A 15,324-nucleotide genomic window follows, 5' to 3' on the forward strand; every position below is an offset into this window, starting at 1 on the left:
AACACTGACCACCTTTTTACACCTCAGGCCTGTGACTACAGCGCACACCTCTGCCATCATGTGGTCAGAAAGTTAAATCTACTGCATTGGACCGTCGCTCATTCTCCCGAGGTTTCACTTGTTCATCTTGTCACTCCCCTACACCCTCTATCAAACTCCACCACACTTATTTAATTTGTCCCCTTGTCACAATCATATCCAGAGGTTGAAACTCTTGACTCCAGAGAGTTAACTGGAGACATGAGATGAGAGAGGAATCAGAGCCATGGTTAATGGGCCGTATCATGAACAAATACACACACACACACACAAATGTGTGCATGCGCACAAAAACACATGCACACACATATACACAGAGTGCTCTACCAAGCACACCTGAGTCTCCTCCAGAATAACGCATCAGCATTCAGCTGAGACACGGAAATGTCTCTGCAGTCATTAGATAGCACTACAGCATACAATGGATGTAACTGCATGGCATTCAGACAAAGGAAAAATCCATCCATGTTAAAAAATAACATAAAGGAAATCTACCTTTTGCAGTAGCTGGGAACCAGAATATTTAGCAGATATTGATTTAATTTCTCCCCCAAATGCAGAGGCCCAAAGCTTTACGCTAAGAAAAAAGACAGAAAACGACAAGGCAATTTATCCAACAGTTCTCTACATAAAAGAGAAGAAGCAAAATTTAACAAGACAAGACAATAGAGTAGAGAGTATTTTGAGTATTTAAAATATAAAATCCTTTTGATCTATCATTTTAAGCTTCCTTTATGAAATGATCAGTGAGATTATTGAAGAAGATTATCATAAACCTTCACTTTCCTGATAAAAGTTTATAATCTGATGATCTAAACTACAGTTATTGAACCTTCTTATATTAAACTGTAAATAACGTCTACGTGGCATCAAAATTTTGCACTGTGAATATTAAATTAACATCATTTCAGCTGACAAACTTGCCTTTTTATTCCTAAATGGGAAGTAGATTTATTTAATGATATGCTAATTTTAAAAAGCCCATGAAACACTGAATACATGTTTTCAAAAATAATGTGTTGCAGGTCAACTGTCTCCATGTGCAAAACAAACTTTGGTAAAAAGATAATCCTTCTAGCGCTTCCCAAATGGTTTCTCAAATATCCAAAGGGGGAGATTTTTTTTTCCTTTGCACAGTTTTTATTTGTTTTCAAAATCTGTCCATTTCACATTAAATTGCACCTTAAATGAACTTGCTAGGAGAAAAAAAGTATTTTTAAAATATTTTACAGATAGATGCACAGCACTAACTTCCATATAAGTGAGCGTTAACTGCAGTGGAAACTAGATTTATTTACACCTTACACATTATTTTAGATTTTACAGTCTTTCATTTAGACATTTTCAGAACAAATGAAGCTTGGTAAAAACTTATTTCATTAAATTATACAGCATTGAAATAGGTGTCTACAATCTGCTACAAATAGGCCTACAAATAGTTATAACAAAGAAAATGTAAATCACTTGCAGCTAAACAGTTATGTGGGCATTAAATTATTAGATTACACTTGTATAGGACTGGGTGGGGATTCCAGCTATAACACTTCACACTTATGTGTGTTATTATAATGAAGAGTGTGTCTTCTTTATTGCAACTCTTAAAAAATAAAATGATAAAAAAATTTCCCTTTAAGAAAAAGATGCTGTAGTCCATCATATTAAAATGTCTTGTTTTATGAAAAATGAATAGGAGCGTCATGCTTACATTTATGACAGCAAATGCAGGTATAACTGTAGATAAACAGGTAGCATTCACTGCAAAGAACGTTTAGGTCTGCAGTTTAGTTTCCAGATATATCTAAATTCCTCAACCTTATTTTAATTTTTACAACGTTTTTTGACATACATCCAAGAGGCAAGCGGTATTTTATGAGATGCAAAATACGTTTGTTACTAGATACATTTATTTAAATCTAGAACATAATGCATGATTTGAAACGCGGACGTTGTGGTAGTTTAATTATCTGTAAGTCACAAATCGACACGTTCAATGCGAATCAAAGTTGCACAGCAGTTTCTCACTCACACTGACAGAGGGATCCCTTGCTGGGACCCTACCACCTCTACCACATTCAAGCCGACGAAGATCCAGAGCAGAAGAAAGCTGGTGCTGCACACGTGGGAGAACAGGATCCTCCAGTTTCCCTCCATCTCCAACTCTCTTTATAAAATGTGGGTACAGTAAAATCCAGTCCCGGCACCGTGCTGGACCGCTCGACCCCAGTGCACCTTCTCAAACCCGCGCTTCTGCCAGCACGTATCCTACTGTACACCGCTGTATGGACGAGAGAGAGAGAGAGAGAGAGAGAGAGAGAGAGAGAGTATTACACTCCAGCTTGTCTCTCCAACCTCTCTGCTCCATTGCCTTATCTGAAAATGGGGGGAAAGCCCTTACTCGGCTCTCCGGTGCAGGAATCGCGATTTCTGTGTGTGAGAAAGCCTGAAAAGCTCGGAGAGGCAGGAGATCACTTATATCTAGCAAGACTTCATGCGTTTTCATTTCCACCTCAGCAGAGCAGCACACAGGTGTATGAGACTCTGAGCTGCAGAAGCACAATGCTTTACTTCTGTACTTGTCTTCTGTCAGGTCGAAGGAAACTGGCACTGAATTGTCCTAAAGTTGTAGCATTAACGCTGACGCAGCAGTATAACTGTACACGGCCGCTGGACCGTGCTGCCTCCAGTGTCCAATCTTTTGCCGGTATAAAGGTAATCAGGTGGTGCAAAACGTACTTCCTCTTTTTAAACACATATAAATGGTTAAATATGAATTCTGCTTGGCGTTTGAAGGGGGCATTGTTCACATAAATTGTGGCTCTGCGGGTAATAATGAGACTGCAGATGTGATGAAAGCTTCCGCAAGCTTCCGCACTGGCTGCACAACAAAGGAAGAAGAAAACATTCAGTTATTTGGTTTAGCGAAGATGCGGGTAGTCAACCAGAATGAAAGAGAAGAAACACTAATGGGTAACCGTGGAGGGGGGGAAAGAAGCTCGTCTATGATTGGATGAAATCCTGCCGAATGAATCAATCATGGTCACTCAGTGCAACTTTATTTTAAAAACGTCAGTCCCGCGAATTATTTGGGGAGTTGTGAATAAGCTCCTCTCTTGTGGAAACAGTGAAGGTGCAACTAAATGGCTTGCAATAAAAGTGTTGGATTGTGCGCAGTTTTCACTCTCTGGTATTCAGTCAGGCCGAAAGATGTCCCCATCGTCCTGCACCTTAAAGGCTGATTAGGAGGCGATAATGATGTCAAGGCAGCAGGCGGGTTGATGCAGCACGCCTCCCCCCCCCCCTCCGTGCCACCATCACCTCACCGGGAATCCTGTTTCGACTTGAAGCTTTTATTAGTTTAGTAATTGCATCATACATCAAAGTTGTGAGGAGCCTCTGCTGCCTGCGACGTGTCGATAAGGCGCCCGCATGTTGGATGACGGACAGTATCATCCAATGTCTTCTCTCTGACCGCCCGCTCTGTTCAGCGGCTCCCAGAAAGCTTTAATTAAGTAAATAAAAGCAACTCGCTCTTATTATCCTTAAGGTCCTTTGCTTTTATCGAGCTAGTTCAAGACGCTTACTGTAGCTCAAGGTGTGCTGTCCTTGTGCAAGCAGTGGCATGGTTTGAGGTTTTCATGTATTAGGATACAGAGTTCATTGACTACATTTCTTATGATCTCCACCCACAGAATGCAGCTTGGGTATATTTCAATATATCTTGTTCTCGTCGCTGCAGTGTTTTATGTAAAGCAGCCTATAGAGAACCCGAGTTATTCCAGGGTCTCTTTTTAAGCATAAATCTGTGTTTTCAGGTAAAAATTTATTTACTGATCTGTAAATTTTACTGCCCCTATCAGCTGAAAGTAGAGTCTGATTAGCTTAAGTCATAATTCAGCTAATCAGGTGCTGAGTTTGATTTACAGCAGCATGAGATCAAATATGATCAATTGAGGTTTGTCTAAGCAACTCTGTTTATAGTGTATCAGAAAAAAACGTGATTCTAGGGGAAAGCAATCTATTTCCTTGATCATTCTCTGATCCCTGACACTTTTCCTCCTGAACTCCAGCTTGATTGCTTTTACTTCCAGTCTATATTGGTCCTCATGGACCCTCTGGTCCCACCCCAGAAAACGTTCACCAAAAGACAGACTTCCAAGCAGTAAAACGTAGTCAAGGTGTAGTCATAATAATATTGTGAGGGGGATGGATTTGGTCCATGCCCTTTGACCTCTATTGTCATGATATGGATCTATGTTGCCTGATATCTGAACAAGTTGCCTAAATGCAGGCTTGTTTTTTTGTTCTTGTTTTTTTTTAAACAGACTTAGTTTAGTTTAGAGTGGCTTGAACTTGATTCTTCTGTAGTTGAAAAGACCCTGGAGTATTTGTGCTTTGTTGACCTCTTGGACTGTCTGGGCTCTTCTGGAGTCTGTTCATTTACTGTCCAGCCTTGAGCTAAAGGTATACCTGAGACTACATGCTTGTTAGGGCAGTTGGTGTTTATATGCATTACTTTTAGGTAGGTGTGTAAATGTTGAACTGGGCTGAATGATAACCATTAAGAAAGTAATGGTTGAGACACCTTCATGAATGGGGAAAAACAGAGGGCTGCAAACACTGAATACACTCAAGAACAAAAAGGCCAGGTTAGACTCTGTAAAAAACAAACAAACAAACAAACAAACATCTAAAATAATCCTCAAGTCCACAATTCTGTTTGGAGATATGATACCATGATTGACTGGCACCAGAAAGATGGGAAGAGAAAATTAAGGAGAAGGAGAGAATCAGCTATCTAAAGCATGCCAAATATCTGATGAACATGATGGAGACCATGTTATCACACAGGCATGTACGGCTACCAGTGGAACTAAGCTATCAGTGTTTGTTGATGATGTGACTTGAGATACAAGTACAGAGGCTGAAGTGTGCAGGCCTATACTCTGTTTAGATTCAGCCAAATAATGTTATACAGACCAGAAAGCACTTGGATAGTGAGTTTCTTAAGACAAAAAAATGGGATGTTCTTTATTAGCAAAGTAAGTCACCTGATCTCAGCTGCTTATTATCTCAGATAACAAGCAGCAACTAAACGTGGCTGCAGTAAAGATCTGGCAAAGCATCTCAAGAGAGGAAACACAGCAACTGACATCAAAGTATTAAAATTAAATATTACAAATATTATCTTTGAAATTAAGTTAGATCATCAAATTACCGTTGTGCCTCTGAAAATGAACATAGAGTAAATGGTTAACTGAAAGCAGTGTGAGTATCTGTATTTACTGTCCTCAACTAAAAGTAAATATTTCCAAATTTATTTCGCAGAATTTATAATATATATATTTATTTATCGTACATTGTTTTGTTAAACACAGATCTACCCACCAAAGTCATGTTATACCATGCATAAATACAATATTACATGCAAGCTAAATAACAGCTGTTAATTTTACTGTGTGCATACTTTATTAGCAGGGTAACAATAGCATCAAGGTAAAAACAGAAAAGTCAGAAAAGTCAAACAAGGGCACTGAAGGAACATGGAGTGAGGAGTAGTGACACAGTAACACACTGTGTAGCACAAAGTGCTCTCTAGTTACACAAGTAAGATTAGTACAATAGCTTTCCTAAGAGCTGTCAACAACAAGAGCTGTCAACAACAACACGGTCTTTATGAGCAGATAGATTTACCCAGGAGATGTTCTGGATGTGTTCAAATCTGCCAAAAAAATTTGGGGAAGTAATTTCGAACAACAACATTTCAATATCAAAGTGCTTTCAGTGATCTGAAAACAGTTTTAACATTCTCATGAAGGTATGAAAAGTAAAGTTTTCCTGGATGAGACAATTTCCAAGAATTCAAGTAAATGTTAACCGACAACAGTACGGCCTCTGATAGTGGGATGGGCTTCTTTTTTTTACCACTTAGGTAAGATTTTGTTTCAAAATGAAAGAGAAGTGCTATCATCTGAATTAAAAAAAGAAAAAAAAATCTTTTCATCAGTGCTCTGGAACCCACGACCCAAACAGTTGTAATCTGTGTCTTGACTTGATTGAAAATAAGCCTCTTAAAGGGTTAAACATCGGACACCTCTTGGCATGTTCTCTTGATAATCTTGAGGATTAACCTCACCTTGCAACCCCAGCAGCTGCGGATAACTTAATTCAGGCCACTTCCAATGGTCATTCAGTCTTATGTATTCAGCAAAGGCCATGACTGAGTGAACTGTTCTGGCTTGCTGTGCCATATGTTATTAAGTCTAACATATAAATACAGATCACATTTCATCATCAAAAATTGGTTGTGTTTTTTTCTTTACTTTTTAATCACTGCTGTGAATTTGTGTAACACATTAATTAGTAATAGAATAGAATAGAATAGAATAGAATAGCCTTTATTGTCATTGTACAGAGTACAACGAAATTGGAGTGCCACTAGCACTGAAATAGTAATATAATAGTAATATTACACTTGTAACGTGTTGTTATAAATAAATATAGATCAAATAAAAATATTTATTTTTACTTGATGATTAGGTTCAAACCTAACCTTTGCACTTGTTAAAGTGTTTGCATCTTGTTGTTGTTTGTCTGAGTTCTGGGTTGGAACTTTAATACAGAGTTATTAATAGCACATCACCGTAATCCTGAGTCCAAACAGCCCGTTACATGAGTTTGTAGCTAAAACGTAACCGGTTACTTCATCGCTTGTTTAATCGAATCTCTCTTTAAGAACTAGTCTTAAGCCAGCCTTCAGAATAAACTTTGTTGCACACAGAGAGACAAAATTGTTCACATCAAACTAATTCCACATAATATAATTAATGCAATGATATATTTACCATTGTCATTATCCTACACAACAAGCACTTCATGGCTTTGTCACCCTGAAGTAAATATTTTATTCATAGAGACTATAAAAATACTCAATATATATGTTTTGCTTTCTGACAGAAATCTGTTATTAGTAATATAGTTTCAAAATTAAGTTTGTTGAAGACATTTTTATGCCAACATTCAAGAGAAAAATATTTTAAATCCTCGGACCATTTTGTATAACCCTTCCTTCCCCAACTCACTCAAATCCTAAAGATAAAACTACTCTTGAAGAAAAAAGGATAATTTAATCACATGTGAACTAATTTGTTACACTATTACTGTCATTTTATTGATCTAAAAAATAATTTCCAAGAAAGATGATCATGTTTCTTACGCTGCTGTATTCAAAATTAGCAACTTAGAGAGTTTAATTATGCCTATGCTTTTTCTATACAGAGCAGTAGCACTAAAAGATGCATATTTGAAAAAGTTACAGTTTGATTTTTTTAAAAATATATATATGTCCTCATCTCAAGAAGTCACTAGGATGAGTGAGAAAATGTTTCTCCCACAGAAAACGCAACGTCTAGATGAACAGAATCAACTTTTTGGGGCACACAGTCCTAATTACAGTAGTTAGCACATGTTGTGAAACACCTCTCTCTAAGCATTTCACAGACAACTAAATCAGCAGTCTGATTTAGTTGTCCTCTGTGAGGGGGAGCAGTCACAAATAATCTTATATTATTGTATTTTTTTTTTTGTTGTATTGTCTTGCTTTTCTTCTGTACTTGCTCAGTGGGTTGAGCGCAGCAACAAGCACTGCCTGTTTAAATCCTTTTACAATTAAGAAAAGGGTGGGGGATCAAGGACCATCATTTTGGAGGAATTACTCTTTGGTAAGTCCAGATCTGGAGGATTTATTCTTAGACTCGAGTCGTCTAATCTCCACTGTCACACTCGAGTAGTGAGATATTGAACTCTGAGCACCTCCAGGGAAGAAAAGACGACCATACCACTTTTTTTCCTATAGTTTTGCATCCATGCAGCACTCTGGATCTTTGCAAAATGCTTCTTTTTACCTGGGTCCGCAGGGGGAACCCTCTCTTCCACGGGCTGGCTACATCATTCTGTCCATCATTATGGCCATTTTTACTGGTCCGGCCATCACCCTCAACGCTACAGTGATTATTGTATCCCTCCTGTACAAGCAGCTGAGGCAGCCGCTCAACTATGCTCTAATGAACATGGCTGTGGCTGATCTGGGCACAGCCATGACCGGAGGAGTGCTTTCTGTGGTCAACAACGCCCAAGGGTACTTTTCCCTGGGCAGAACAGGCTGTGTGATGGAAGGTTTTGCTGTGTCCTTGTTTGGTAAGTTCAAAGAATACCACATGGAGTACAGTGTCATTAAAAGTACTTTCACCTCCACTAGCGTCCGTGAAAATTCAAATTTTATTTTATTTACTTATTTATTTATTTTAGGTATCACATCTCTGTGCACCGTTGCTCTGATCGCAGTGGAGAGGATGTTTGTGGTGTGTAAGCCACTGGGACAAATTACCTTCCAAAAGAAGCATGCAGTTGGAGGTGTTATATTATCTTGGCTGTGGTCCCTGACATGGAACCTGCCTCCATTGTTTGGATGGGGAAGGTATGAGTTGGAGGGTGTTGGGACATCCTGTGCGCCAGACTGGCACAACAGAGACCCTCAAAATGTCTCCTACATCGTGGTTTACTTTGCGGTGTGCTTTGCTGTTCCTTTTGCCATCATCCTGGTATCCTACACCAAGCTAATGTGGACGTTACACCGGGTGAGCTATTATAGCGTTGAAAAAATAACACACATACTTTTAAGTTATGGTGTTAAAGTCATCTGCGGGATTTGTAGCGCAATGGAAGTATGTGTTTGAATTTACATTATAACTCTGATCACTAGTAAAATCTCTTATTTTTAAATTTATCATATTTAACTGACAGCTTTAGGCTACACATACTACTCACAATAAAGACAATATACTATAAGAAGCAGAGGTGTGGACTCGAGTCACATGACTTGGACTCAAGTCAGACTCGAGTCATTAATTTTATGACTTTAGACTTGACTTGAAAAAATGTTGTAAGACTTGTGACTTGACTTGGACTTTTACACCAATGACTTGGGACTTGAATTGGACTTGAACCGGTTTACTTGAAAAGACTTGATATTTTACCCCAAATACAAAATTTAACATGCATATTATATAGAGATTGAAAATGTGACGTCATTCACGGGTAGAACCGCAAAGGATTCTGGGAACTCGTGGCAAGCGGTACTAGCGCACGCAGGCTTTCAATTAAAATCAGTTATACAGCGATAAAAAGAAACACAAGAAGCCGTTGTATTATTAACTGCAATAGCCGGTCGCATGACAGCCACGGGAAGCCGACGGGTAAAGAGATCGGTTGTTATCGGATTACCTCGTTGAAGAGAAATTGTTCGAGCCATGTTTCCGAAGTAACAAAGACGCGACGGGTGGCCTGGATTGCAGCCATTCAAAGATCAAATATAACGTCCCAGAACACTCCAGCTCACAGGTTAGTCTGCTCCAAGCATTTCCACAAAGGTCAGTCTGCTGTTGTAGTTAATGCGTCATTTTTCTTAACATAATTGGTGATATAGGTTACAAGCAAGTCTGGCGCTGAACAGAAATTGTCGCGCTATGCTCCTTTATTTATTGTGCATAAATAGTGAATTGTCCTGACACAATATTGCGTTTCGCTTCTGTTATTATGGTACATTGACAAAAACATATACTTTTATTCACAGGATAAAACAGGTTTTTTGTATCACTAATTGCCCAGTGCGATTACAGCATACAGTATTATTGTCACTGCTACATTTCTGTGACGCTACCAGAAATTATTTCCACTACTAATTAATTACCGTTGAGCTCAAAGGTCCTATTAATAAACGGTTAAGGAATGTGTATTTATGATGACGATTTGTGAGACTGGTAAACTTATGATACGTACGATGGTCTTTACTTTCTACACGGTGCATTTCAAGGTCCTGTACCCATCCGTCGGTAAACTGTACCTGGGCTTGTTGCAGTGACCTGAAGTTACTAAACTTCATGAGTGTATGCACTCACTCCAAGAACCGTATAATTATAAATATGCATATAAATATGCTACGATGAGATAGCTGACTTCATCTAACTAGCAAATGTTTTCCAGGCTACGTTGGTGATACAGTTTTTTTTAATGTGTATGATATTTTTGTCATGCGATTTTAAAGCCGGTCCTACAACCGCATCCAAGAATAACATGCAGCTTATCTCAGAACTGTCGGTGAAAATTATTCTTGGAGCTAAGTTTAATTGAGCTGCATTTTAAAGAGGTGCAATTTCACAATTTGTGTATATTTTCTAAGTTCACTATTTTGTCATGTGTTGAGAAAAACACAGATTTTAAAATTACATGGTCTAATATTTACATTTAGCATAACTGCAACATTATTTTTTCGTTGTTTTTTTTTTTTAAAGACTCGAAAGGACTTGAAATTCAAAGTTTCAGACTTGTGACTTGACTCGGACTTTTACACCAGTGACTTGAGACTCGACTCTGACTTGCCTGACATTACTTGAGACTTGACTTGAGACTTGAGGATAAAGACATGAGACTTACTTGAGACTTGCAAAACAATGACTTGGTCCCACCTCTGATAAGAAGTGTGTAAACTTTATGATACTGTGTTTTATTTTTCTGTTTTTTAAAGGTTAAATCAGTTCTTACCAGCTTTTTTAAAATTCTAATCCTGTTCAGTAAAGTGTTTAGTGTCTAGCTGGGGCTTCTTGTCACTTTCAGTTCAGTCTTGAATCTTACTGCAGAGATGTTTCCTCTCTAAATGTCTTTAGTGACCCTATCAGTAACACACCATTTTACAGGTATCAAAGATGGCTTGTGTGGAAGGTGGCGCAGTGGCTAAAGGGGAGATGAAGGTGGCGTCCATGGTGATCCTGATGGTCCTGACATTTCTGATCAGCTGGATGCCGTATGCCACCCTGGCCATGCTTGTGGTGTACAACCCAGATGTGAAGATTCATCCTCTGGTGGGCACAGTGCCTGTTTATCTGGCCAAGAGCAGCACTGTGTACAATCCCATCATCTATATCTACCTCAATAAGCAGGTAATAATTGTATTCAGCCAGATATGGTAAACACATTGAGGGGAACTAGTGAATCAACTTTTTTCCGTCACATGAGCACCACCCAGTGGGGATAAAATGTATTACACAGCTATTCAGGAAATACAGGAATAAATACAACACTGTTTCTGTTGGTATTATATAACTTACAGATTTGATATATTTTACGTTGAATATTCCAGTTTTAATGAGCAAATTTTAAATTTGTCTACAGTAAATAAACCATTTCACCCCAGTTTAAAACGAGCAAAGGGTTTAGAGTCTATTTTTGTTTATTTTTAATTTTACAATTACCTTCACATATGATCAATTCTCCCATAAAGCCAGTAAAACATATTTTCAATAGACACAATAGACACACAGGAGGGGTTGTAGTTACAGACATGTATGTTTTTTCTTAAATGCATATTTCTGTGCTTACAAAAGCCTTATTATATGTTTATACTCTCTTTTTAAAGCATATGTGTAGGGTTGGCAATGAGTTACATTTTAAAAGTTATTTTTATTTTGTCACACTTTAATATCACTGTTAGTGTTTGTTTTGTTGTATATGATATAACCTACAATCTAAAAGCCTATCTAATGTACATAGTTTCTACTGTATATGCTGATAAATCAGAAATGTTATTATTGACTTACAATAATAGACTGTGATATATGTTTCCTTTAGTTCCGTAAATACGCTGTACCCTTCCTGATGTGCGGGAAAGAGCCATGGGAGGACGATGAGGCATCGGAGGCGACAACAACTGTGGAGATAAACAAAGTGTCTCCTTCCTGAAATGTGCAAATGCAACATGCTTGTAAAAATTCATTTTGCAGACGTCTTCTGTCACATTACACAAACGTCAGTGAAGTTATGCGTTTGAATTATTTGTTTTTATTTGCGAGGCGACACTCACAGCAACTGTCTGTCTGCTAAAAAGTGTAGAATGCAAAGAGATTAGAACAGCATTTCAGCATAAGTTTATTCAATGATGATCAATAGAAAATAAAATATCAGTATCGATTCAAAGAAAATCAAGGCCAAAATAAAATAAAATAAAAAATACAAAAAATGTATTGATACAAAACCTAGAGGGTTATAGTAAAGCATTTGCTACTAAGAGAAAAGATGTTTACTCAATAAAAACATTAAGGAGCAGATATCAAGACTTTCAAGTAGAGAACATTACCATGGGTCTTTCCATATTGTACATATATTACATTATCTTCTATTTTAATACAGCTTTCTGAACATTAATAGTAGTAATAGTAATTATAATCATAACAAGATGAAGAAAACTAATAGAAACGTTCAAATCAACATGTGTTTCTCTGTAAACTGGTACTTGATCATTTTATTTTATTTTTTCTCCTACCTGCAAAACAGAGGAACAGTGCACCTTGAAAAATGTTTTTAATACTCTTTCATTCCCAGCATTATGAGGTGAGGTGTAAATGACAAATATAGATTCCACTAAACCATACACACAGTCACAAAAAGTACAAAATTGTCTCACCTTAATACACAAATCTGTTTAGAAAAGGGAGAAACAAAAAGCACTATACAGTTACTTGTGCAAAGACAAACAGCTATGTGCTAATATTTAAATACCATTGGTAGACTGAACCAAATCATTATATTCTTTTTTTCTTTTTTCAGGAATCCCTGACATGAGGTAAAAGTAAGTTCTTTTAATCTTTAGTTTAACACAACTTTTAAAAGTGTTTACAAAATAATGCATATCTTCAGTTCATCAGTACTGTAATTGCTACGAATAGTACAATGTGCCTTTTATGTGCATTGGTCCTTTTTATGACAGTTATCAACAAAAGGACTACAACACTTTTTTTTTTTTTTACTCACAAACAATTCAAAGAGCCCTTTCAATGTGCACACAAAATGGAAAACCTACATTTTCATGACAGTATTCGGTTGAATTAGAGTACAGTATGCACTCGCCTACAACAGCAGGTCACATTAACCCTTAAACGCTCTATGGTAACGCCTGAAATAGCCCACCTCAATTTATTTAGTCCAGTATCTTTATGCAAGAGAAAAACGGATGATGAATGGTTAAAAGATATTTTGTTGCCTTGTGTTTTTAAACTTGTGGGCTCCAGCTACTCCTTTATTTAAACGTACCCAGTGTGGGGTTTGCCATTCATTTTCATACAGTCACACTAAAATCCACGTTCAGCCCTAGTTAATCTCAACGAATCCACTGTGGGATACTGGGACAAACAGATAAGCTGTGACAATGATATGTCTTCACCAATGCCTAACGAGGTATACTATACGCAGGAACCAGGGAGGCTGAGAAAGAAAGGTTGGGGGTGTGGGGGTTAGTATTGCTTTGCCTCTCTGCAGCATCCTGACACCAGGACACCCTCAGTACTTTCACCTAGAACACATGTTGGGGCTGTTTCCGGCCCTTGGATGTGTGCATGTGTCTTCTGCCACCTAAGCCCTCTCCACATACAGCATGAAGGCTAAGATGTGATAGCTAAGATTCGGTACAAAGGTCTAACGAAACCCTGCCATGACCAACAAAGAGTGAAATTCCCAGCATGAGCTTTGAAAGTGTTAATTTATCCCTGTTATTACCATCTATCAGTTTTCGTTCTTTCAGCAGCAAAAAGGCATTTCAGTAGGGGCTGACAAAAACCTAGGTTTGACTCCGAAGCCAACTGAAAAAAGCAGCATTGTTAATGCACTACGCATTTTAAAATACTGTGCACAAAATATGCAAACAAATGTGTTCGTCACATCTGTGAGAAATTTCAGCACTGGATCCTTGAGGCTTGCCTTCTAAAAATGCTCCATTGTCGGTTTGATGAAGTAACAAGTGTACTCCTATGCTAAGGAAACAAAGCATATCTTGTGCGGTAGTGTCGCCACATAAGCAGAACCTCTAAAGAATGCTGTCGTCATAGGCAAAATAAAAGGTGCATATTGGCAAAAAAAAAAAGCAAATAAATATCCGAACAGTTTACCTAATAAAATAATGCAAGTCTGCTTTTATAGTATAACATGAGTCACAAGGGTCCATATTGCTGATCTTTTAAATGATACATAATTACAAAATATAGAATATCTCTTTACAAAGTTTCTTTTGTTATATAATACAATTTACAGCATATCAACTATGAAATATTAATCAGGCTATTCTAAAGTGTTAAAATAACCTGCCTGCTAGTGCATTTATCACAAATGCTTTAGTTGCTTGAAAAGTACATATCTCAAGTTGAATGATGCTATAAGTAGGACTGTTAGTTCCTGCATAATCTGGTGCAACTCAGCTCTCTATCTCACTATTTCACTCAGCTCTAGCGATCTTTAAACGATCTGCGCTAACGACGAAGGGGTCGAGTTATTCTAAAAACTATGGGAGGAGATATGCCTTTCTATGCTTGCATTGAAAACTTGCATGATATGCCAAACCTTAAAAAAGTGACTGAGGTAATGACATCGAACATCTGATTGTCATCACCCTTAGAGACCCACCCTCTAGAGCATCTCACACCTTTGCCAGTTGGTCCATCTCTTTCACTGGCATCAGCGTTATTGTCTTTGACTGGCTGCAGGCAGAACCTGTATATTACCATCAGGTCAAAGCCTTTGGAAGGAAGATCCAGTCTGTCCCTCTGTGCTCAACAGGAATGGTAACTGGCTCTGTGCTGTGACCTCCACGGCTGGCAGGTGGAGAACAATTAAACGAACAGGACTTGTGTGTCTCTCATCCCTATGCCTTTTCTCTTCACTTTAAAGGCACTTCTTTGGGTCAGAGCCAACAGATGCATTTCTTTTAAATTTTCGCAAATCTATAAGGGTCCTAATGTGCAGAATCCTCCAGCCTCTGCTATAAAGTTGTGATGCAGATCATCTCGTCTGCCAGGTCCTCCTCGTAAGGACCTCTGGGTTCTGTCTCTGGCTCTTCATCACTGTAGCTGGCTGCGGTGTCCGGCAGTTCATAATCCCTTGGAGTCAGAAGGGGAAACACATTTACCCCATTGATACCCGGGGACATTCCTCCATTCAGCAGGTGGCTGGCTGCACTCTCCATCTCATCTATCGTCATCTCACATGCATCTGCTATCTCGTGCTTTGTGGCAGCGACAAACTTGGGATCCTTGGCATATCTCCCAAGTCCTTCTGATATCAAAACCTGTTCGGAGGAATTTGAAGAAAAATATCTCAGTGTGGATTTTTTTAGGACTGTGTTTTGTGTTTTGTTCAGATGACACAATAAATCTGAAAATGTGCTTGTGAAATCAAAGCCCAGGTCATGCA

The 15,324-nt window shown here is 38.2% G+C and overlaps 3 protein-coding genes across 16 annotated transcripts in view; 1 reads left to right on the forward strand and 2 right to left on the reverse strand.

The window, feature by feature from the left end:
• cacna2d3 (calcium channel, voltage dependent, alpha2/delta subunit 3) overlaps positions 1 to 2,278 on the reverse strand; it is a 39,153-nt gene extending 36,875 nt beyond the window's left edge. For 5 of the 6 annotated variants that reach the window (XR_013098645.1, XM_076884032.1, XM_076884031.1 and 2 more), the window contains exons 1-2: positions 2,066 to 2,278; positions 535 to 616 (exon numbers count right to left, since the gene is read on the reverse strand). Coding sequence is in view for 4 of the 6 variants with exons in the window: in XM_076884032.1 (XP_076740147.1) it covers positions 535 to 616; positions 2,066 to 2,190 (207 nt within the window). In the remaining 2 variants the exon portion in view is untranslated. The remainder of the gene's footprint in view (positions 1 to 534; positions 617 to 2,065) is intronic. The other variant, XM_076884035.1, reaches the window with a different exon arrangement.
• A 5,557-nt stretch (positions 2,279 to 7,835) lies between these two features.
• Positions 7,836 to 11,919, forward strand: LOC101487248 (parapinopsin-like). The gene is made up of 4 exons (XM_004548860.4): positions 7,836 to 8,232; positions 8,344 to 8,672; positions 10,788 to 11,030; positions 11,719 to 11,919. Exons 1-4 carry the CDS (start codon positions 7,902 to 7,904, stop codon positions 11,827 to 11,829), a joined length of 1,014 nt encoding a protein of 337 aa, XP_004548917.3. The 5' UTR covers positions 7,836 to 7,901; the 3' UTR covers positions 11,830 to 11,919.
• An 83-nt stretch (positions 11,920 to 12,002) lies between these two features.
• cacna1da (calcium channel, voltage-dependent, L type, alpha 1D subunit, a) overlaps positions 12,003 to 15,324 on the reverse strand; it is a 63,697-nt gene continuing 60,375 nt past the window's right edge. For all 9 annotated transcript variants that reach the window (XM_014412920.3, XM_076884030.1, XM_014412916.3 and 6 more), the window contains one exon: positions 12,003 to 15,199. In XM_014412920.3, the coding sequence (XP_014268406.3) occupies positions 14,894 to 15,199 (306 nt within the window). In that variant the 3' untranslated portion in view covers positions 12,003 to 14,893. The remainder of the gene's footprint in view (positions 15,200 to 15,324) is intronic.

Source organism: Maylandia zebra, linkage group LG5 (assembly GCF_041146795.1).
Source record: "Maylandia zebra isolate NMK-2024a linkage group LG5, Mzebra_GT3a, whole genome shotgun sequence".
In the NCBI taxonomy this organism is placed as follows: Eukaryota; Metazoa; Chordata; class Actinopteri; order Cichliformes; family Cichlidae; genus Maylandia; species Maylandia zebra.

Bases quoted from the DNA above. Each gene is read 5' to 3' on its own strand.
- LOC101487248 (XM_004548860.4), top strand. From the start codon at position 7,902: ATGCAGCACTCTGGATCTTTGCAAAATGCTTCTTTTTACCTGGGTCCG. The intron at 8,233-8,343 runs GTAAGTTCAAAG...TATTTATTTTAG, and splicing joins TTTTGCTGTGTCCTTGTTTG to GTATCACATCTCTGTGCACC. The intron at 11,031-11,718 runs GTAATAATTGTA...TGTTTCCTTTAG, and splicing joins ATATCTACCTCAATAAGCAG to TTCCGTAAATACGCTGTACC.